Source organism: Gossypium raimondii, chromosome 3 (assembly GCF_025698545.1).
Source record: "Gossypium raimondii isolate GPD5lz chromosome 3, ASM2569854v1, whole genome shotgun sequence".
In the NCBI taxonomy this organism is placed as follows: domain Eukaryota; kingdom Viridiplantae; phylum Streptophyta; class Magnoliopsida; order Malvales; family Malvaceae; genus Gossypium; species Gossypium raimondii.
Genome location: NC_068567.1, coordinates 57760453 through 57768463, shown reverse-complemented (window position 1 = coordinate 57768463; position 8011 = coordinate 57760453). Strand labels below are relative to the sequence as shown.

The following is an 8011-nucleotide window of genomic DNA, read 5'->3' as shown; positions in this document are numbered from 1 at the left end:
ATTGTACCAACCCTTTTGCGGTTCCCTTATGGAAAAAAAAAAAACTCTCACGTGGCCAAAAAAAGGAACTAACGTGACGTGGCTTTCCAATGTGGGCAGTGGAATTAGTCTACTGGAAAGTGGGGACACTGCCCTGCGCCCCATTTGGTCCTTGTGAAGCAAGCCAATGGAATTTTTGGGCTATAAAAAATGCCCCACTCTCTGCTTGTGAGTAGTGTGACTGAGTGAGTGTGTATTTTTCAGAGTAGAAGCTTCACTAAGCTTACTCCCTCCCTCCTTCCCGCTCTCTGTTTCTGTCGCTTCCATGGCTGTCTTGTTTAAAATGCCTGTCGTTTTGGGTTTCTTTGTGGGTCTTATGATGCTGGGTTTGGCTAGCTCAGCTGAGTTTCATGAGCTTTTTCAACCTGGTTGGGCAAACGATCATTTCATCTATGAAGGAGAGCTTCTTAAGCTCAAACTTGATAACTTTTCTGGTAATTATCACCCTTTCCCCTTACTTTCCTTCATTAAAAAGAAACTTCAAAAATCAAACCTTTCAAGTTTTCACTTAATTAACTGCCGTGGTTGCAAGCTTCATGTAAAACTATCAACATATGGATTAATGAAATTCTGGGTTTGGTGATATCAGGTGCTGGGTTTGCATCAAAAAGCAGGTATTTGTTTGGAAAAGTATCCATGCAGATTAAACTTGTAGAGGGTGACTCAGCTGGGACTGTCACTGCTTACTATGTGAGTACATAAAATTTACACATTTAAGTTCACTATTCAAAGGAAAAAAGAAGAAGCGATTTTCTCTTTATATGATTCTGCCCATGCTTGGGGTTTTCAAGTTTTCAACCAGCTTTAATCTTACCCAGGGTGGATAACAGCTCAGCTGAGCGTTTCCCGAATCATTTCCATGGGTCCCCCATTCATTAATTTTATAATTCCCTATGATGTTAAATTTTTACACCTTGTAAATAATCTATCTTTTCCGTTTGCTGACAATCAAAAGTTGGCCTTTTTCTCTTTTCTCATGTCGAGGCTAGTAATGGTAGTAGTAGCTACCCACTCTTTACAGTCTCGTGAATCACTTTATGGTCAATTTATTTCACATTTATTTCATCTTGTCACCACCATGGTCTCACCCAGTAAAGATACTTTATTTCCCTCTTAATCATACTTTTGGCTTAACCATGTCCTAGTGATCATTAATTAAGCTTGATGCTTATGCAGATGTCATCGGAGGGTCCATACCACAATGAGTTCGACTTCGAGTTCCTGGGCAATACCACAGGTGAACCTTACCTTCTCCAGACCAATGTGTACGTGAATGGTGTAGGGAACAGAGAGCAAAGAATGAACCTTTGGTTTGACCCCACCAAGGACTTCCACTCTTACTCTCTCCTTTGGAACCAGCGCCAAGTTGTGTGAGTATTGTTACTATCCTATATGTATATACACTTAATGATACACGTATGTAATATTGTCCTAAAAAGCTGAAATGAAAGGGTAAATTTTCTGTATTTTGTCTTCTGACCCTTGGTTGAAAACCTGCAGAAGAAACCAAAGAAAAAAATAAGAAACGGTCCAAGTCTTGCTTGTTGTAATAAAAAGATAGAGACAAATCTGTACTCTGTTAGGAATCTTGAATTATCGTCATTGTAACAGTCCCCATTTACTGCATTGGGGCCTCAGTGAATTTCCACTTTACCATGTTGATATTGATGGTTTGTTTATAGATTACCTTAGGGTATTATGTTCTAAAGATCTGTAATTAGTACTATTATTAAAGGTTATACATTCCTTTTGGAAAAAGGCATTGTAGGTTATTTTAATGTTATACTATGAAATATTTATTACAAGGTTGGTAGGTTTATATAGGTTTCTGTGCCTTTTGCATGTTTGTATAAGCTTGATTATTTGCTTTATGTGTTTCATATATTCTTGGTATTTGAAATTATTTATTGTTTTATAATGCCAGATTTCTAGTGGATGAGACACCAATAAGAGTGCACACCAACATGGAACACAAAGGAATTCCTTTTCCCAAAGACCAAGCCATGGGTGTATATAGCTCAATCTGGAATGCTGATGATTGGGCCACACAGGGTGGCCTAGTCAAGACTGATTGGAGCCATGCACCATTTGTTGCCTCCTACAAAGGCTTCGAAATCGACGCATGCGAGTGCCCGGTTTCCGTGACAGCAGATGAGATCGCCAAGAAATGCAGCAGCAGTGCTGAGAAGAGGTTCTGGTGGGACGAACCGACAATGTCGGAGTTAAGTTTGCACCAGAGCCACCAACTGGTGTGGGTTAGGGCAAACCACTTGGTCTATGACTATTGTACTGATACTGCTAGGTTCCCTATCAAGCCTGTAGAGTGTGAGCACCATCGTCACTAGTAGACCAGCTAAGGCAAAAGGGGTTCTTTTGGGTACATTGTAAAAATATGTTGTATGGGGCACTGGGCAGTGGAAGAACCTTAGTCATAAAAAAAAACATGTAGTCCATGTTTCATATTTTGGTTTCTTTTAGTTTCCGTTTTGTACGAGAATCTCATTAGATTAATAGTATTAACCTTTTTATAGTTTCTGTTGCATAAACTTGTCCAGACATGGTGGTGCAAAAATGAGGAAAACATGCTGAAAACATTACTCTTATTGATAAGTTGCATGATAAAAACAAGATTTGTTAAGGTGGGGTCCTAATAATAATGGACTTCATCTCCCCGTCTGCTTGGGCTACTGATTGTGGTTTACCTTTACATTGTACTCTTTTTCCGTTCACAGTAAATCAGAGCATTGAATCCCGCATAAGAAAGGAAGAGATGGGAGGATATATGGCTCTCAAAGGAATGCATGTGGGTCAGTGTTAAATGATGGGTTGGGAAAAAGGTTGATGTGGGTCGAGTTCAAAGAATCTAATAATTCATTTAGGGGGACCCTCCCATTGCCAAGAACAAGCTCATGTAATGCTTGTTTGGGTGGTGTTTGTGCCTTTCTGTGATGGGTTGGTTTTAGAGATTGGGGAAGGTGAAATGTGTTTGTATGTTATTGTATTTTTGCATGTAAATTAACAACTTGAGTTGTGAGTGTGAACTCCTCTTTCAAGAGATAGTACCTTTGAATATGTTGAGTCTAAACATTATCCCATTCTTAATTACAGCTCTACAAAGCTACCACAAGGGTTGATTAGTACTAGGATATTACTATCCTTGATAGCTTTTATTCATATTTTCCTAGTGTTTTGATCGGTCCAACTATCGGTTTGATTATGAAAACTTTATTTTAAAAAATTCCGAGGTGTGAATTAGTTTTAAACCAAAGACCAAACAAAAGCAATGCAATTTGTGCAAAATCCCTTTTCAAATAATATTCTAGTCAGCCTTAGCTTCATGTTCATATTATATAATTCACCACAAAGTAAAAGAATCAGACAATGATTGAAATAGGTTTTCACATGGACAGATCGAATCTCATCCCCTAAAACCAAATACTAAATAAATCCCTTCTTTTTTTCTTAATGCATTTCTAACTACATGGTGAGGTTTTTGTTTACATGGCTGACATAAAGCATCCATTTTCTCACCCTTTATCAGGTTATCTAATCGTAGCCACACTCACCCTATCAAAGTTCAACGAAATTCGTTGCCAAGTGTTGGGTATCGGATTCTATTGGCAATAATCTTTAACATTTGAGTCTTTGAATATGAATATATGTTAAAACATAATGGTTAAATTTCAGTTTTAATTCTTCATTTATATATTAATTTATTTGCTCATTCAATTTTAAAAAAAAAGTTATTTTAGTTTTTCATTTATTTTTTGGTTTTTAGCTTTTAAATTTATGTTAAATTACCTCAAAATAGATAGAAAAGTTAATGTTGTACATTGTGGATTGTTACATCAAAATTTAATTAATTTTTAAAATTTTTAAAAATAAAAATACTAAAATTATAAAAATTATTAAAAAGTATAAAAACATATTTTTAATTTTTTTAAAAATTAATTAATTACGAATGTGGCATGTAACATTCCCAACCCGACCTAAATATTAGGCCCGAATTTGGAAGATTACATTGGCCACCGAAATGTTCTGGTAAGCTATTAGAGTTTATCAAAATAATCATTTTAAAACATTTACTAATTTTAGAAGAAAACTTAGCCTATTTTCAAAAAACTCACGAGTTTAAAAAACAAATTAAGTTTAACTATCTTCGTTGTAGTGGTGACCACTTTTGAATAACAAACAAATTTTATCTAATAACAAAAATGTGATATATATTCATATTCTTAATAATAACCAAAATTATGCATAATTAATTTCCATATTTCAATATCCTATTATCAAATTAAATGTCATGCATGCAATTTAAACCCAAAACCTAAGTCCTATGCCACACAATTCACAAATAAAATAATACAATATCTGAAATACAACAAATTTCAAATAATAAATCTAACATAAAACAATTTTGAGTCAAGACCCATCGGATGTTGCGTCCGCGTCCTAATATTATGAGTTATCTATAAAGGTGGAAATTAAAGGGGAGTGAGCTTAAGAAGCTTAGTGTGAGTCCGATCATAAATAAACCAGTGAAGAATAATAAACCAAGCAAACATGATAACATTGTTTAATATAATAGCAATTGTATAGTATAACAGATTTTGACAATTTATTCGAGCATGCTTATGAGTGTCAATGCGATGTAATTTCAATTTAACAGAAAATGTCCTACCCCAGCACTACACTCTACAGTAAGTAAGAGTTCCTAGAACTATTCCAACCAAAACACTCCAATTTGTAGATGAACCACTAGTATTTAGAGACAAATTGTCAATGAGTTGTGGATGTACTACATATTTGTAGATAAAAGCTTCCACTAGTTTGTGGATGAACCACCAATATTTTTAGTTAAAAGGTTTGCAAACAAGCTGCCAGTAGGTTGTGGATGCACAATAGGTTTGCAGATAAAAGCTACCAGTAATTTGTGGATGAACCACCAGTGTTGCAGATTATTAAATTGCCAGTACTTCCTCATTTCAATCGTCTCACCCCATGCAATGTAGCATGACATGCTAGTAATAGTACAATATAGAAACTGTAGGCATGTTTAACATGTATTTGATTCAACAATGACAGTAGGCATGCAATCAATAATACAGTAGTAAGAATAACAATAGCAATGTTCATAATATTTAGAAAGACAGTGGCAATAGACATGTAATATTCACATATCATCATTATACAATAGCAATTCAATCATTAAATCACTGATTCTAGCATGTTCATAATATCAGAGAACTCAATCGAGTTAATAAAATCTCTAAAAGTAGTTCAGGGATAATCTAGGGACTAAACTGAATAATTCACCAAATTTTGGGTAAAACTGTAAAATAAGGGTCACACGGACGTGTGTCCAAGCCGTATGGGATGCTATAGGTCATGTGGAGGGGTTACATGGTCGTGTAGGGGTGAGTGAAACTCGATTTGACTTGAAAAAGTAAAAAAAATTAAATTTCGAGTTAAACGAATCGAGTTATTCAAATTAATCGAATTATTCGAGTCAACTCAAATTTTTTTTCAAATTTCGAGTTCGAATCGAGTTTAGTTTTCGAATTCGAATAACTTAAATAATTCGAATAAACCGAATACCAAACTTTAATATTTTACATTTTTACGTCAAACTCTCAAACATCTTTACTTTCCCCCAAAACTACCCCAAACCCATTTCCCCCATTTTTTTGAATATCCCCCTCCCCCCCCCCCCAAATTCCCAAAATTTTTTTATTTTTCTCTAAACTTTTACTTCTCACATTTTACCCCAAATCAAAAATTAAAATCATCCAAAAAAACCCTAAACCTAAATAGTAATAAATTTATTTATATCTACCATTTATATTATTAAATTAAATTTTACATTTTGTACTATTTATATTATTGAATTGTTTAATCATATTGAATCTTTATAAATTTTTGTTAAAATTGAATTATTGATGATATTATAAAATATTCGTGTTAAAATTTTATGTTGGTATCAATTTCACATTTTTACATTTAATATATTTTTAATATTTTAAAATCAAAAGCTTCAATTTTATAGTAAAATAATGTAAATACATGTGAAATTTCTTTTAGATTTGAATCAAATTTGAGTGAAACGTTTTTTTTTTCGTTTTCTGTAACATGAACCCAAAACTCTGATATGAATACCCCACATTTGGTTTGGGTAAGGTTTCAACTCTCTGCATCTGGAGATTGGATGCCTTCAATCAGATTGGGCAATATGATGGGGAGTGGTGTAGCTTCCCACTTTTTCTAATTCAAATATAATTAAAATAATATCAAATATAAGCTTTATTTAATAATTAATGACTAATTAAAATTATGATATTTTTATTTAAAAATAATTTTGAAAATTGAATTTTAAAAATTTTCCAAATAACAAAAATAATTTAAATAGAATCATTCAAATATATATATTTTAAAAAACCAATTTTGTGTTCAATGAAACAAACCCAAATTTAATCTAAAGAAATTAAAAAAAAATATTTTCCTTTTTAAGTCGAGAAGTAGAAGGTTGATGATGTTTGAGAAGTAAAATTAATGGCATGCCATCATAAACAGATATTTTAGATTAAATCCATGCATGGAAAAAGTTTTGATTACTACAATTTGAGCTTTGGAACAACCTTTTCCTCCCTTTCTAGCTCACGAATAAGATATAGGGCTAATTTAGCAATACTTTTGAAATGTAATGTGAAAAAGTACTTTTAAAAAATAAAATATTCATTTTAGACATGTTATTATCAAGTAATAAATATTCATTTAAATAATGTTCAAATTAATTAATATTATTATATTTTAGTAAGAATATAAAAATAATTATTATAACTTGTTGTTAATATTTTAATATATGAAATATAAATTTTATATATTTTAAACAATAAAATTTAATTAGAATATATAAACTATATTTTAAATATTTAAATATAACAATTAAATATTTGTAATTATATATTACCACATTTGTATTATTTAAAAAATATTTTTTTTATTTTTAATTAATAGTTTTAACACATTTGTAATTAAACACCAAGAAAAAAAGGGAAAATACTATGTTATTGGATGGGTGAACAAGTAATTAAGCACCAAAAGTGTTTTAGTTTCTCCTTTCCAAAAGTGCTTTTAAAAAACCAAAAATTTCAGCCAAAAATAGCTTGTTTAGCACAGTTTTTCTTCCAAAAGTACTTTTAGAGCCAAAAATATTTTTTTTAAGCACCACTAAACAAGTCCACAATGTTCGTAGCTTTCAATCTTGTTAACAATGTACCGACTTTCCAGACTCTTCTAAACCCGAAAAATTAATTAACAAATGAAAATAATTATTTAACATATTTATTAAGAATTGATATGAAAACTAAATATTATTTTAATTAAAATAATAAAATTAAGAGAGTGTATGTTCAGCATTTTGAGTTTAAATCTCATCATTAACATATATTTTAAAATTTGAGTTGGGATCCGAGCATAAGTGACATTAACTCGACTAATTCTTTTTATATATTAGTAAAAAATTTAAATTTATAAGTAGGGTTTATAAAGGTCAAACATAATTTTCTTTTAAATGACACATGTGGCAATATTTTTAGTGGATTCAATTTAGAGTTTGAGAAAGTCCTTTCAACGATATTTAATAAGAAAATAAAAGAAATATTCTATAAAACAATTTAACCTTAAATATTTGTATCATTTAAGAAAAAGATAAAATTGGATTTTATCTATCATCTTAAAAATACATTATTAAAAATACTATAATATTATTATTTGGCTTAATTTAAACTAATTTATTTTTATTAATAATTTAAAAAAATTAAGTCATTATTATAAAAATAAAATATTATAATATAATTGTGTGGTTAATGTTTTTTAACATATATAGTTGCTTTATTTAATTATTCTAATATTAAATTTTAGTTTTATAAATGTTTTGAATAAAATAATTTTATGTTATCATTTTAAAATTTTA

At 30.9% G+C, this 8011-nt stretch overlaps 1 protein-coding gene across 1 annotated transcript; it reads left to right on the top strand.

Annotated features, from left to right (window-relative positions):
* Positions 1-203: 203 nt before the first annotated feature.
* LOC105794939 (xyloglucan endotransglucosylase protein 6) lies at positions 204-2569 on the top strand. The gene is made up of 4 exons (XM_012624338.2): positions 204-473; positions 629-729; positions 1216-1409; positions 1964-2569. Exons 1-4 carry the CDS (start codon positions 305-307, stop codon positions 2382-2384), a joined length of 885 nt encoding a protein of 294 aa, XP_012479792.1. The 5' UTR covers positions 204-304; the 3' UTR covers positions 2385-2569.
* The last annotated feature ends 5442 nt before the right edge of the window (positions 2570-8011 follow it).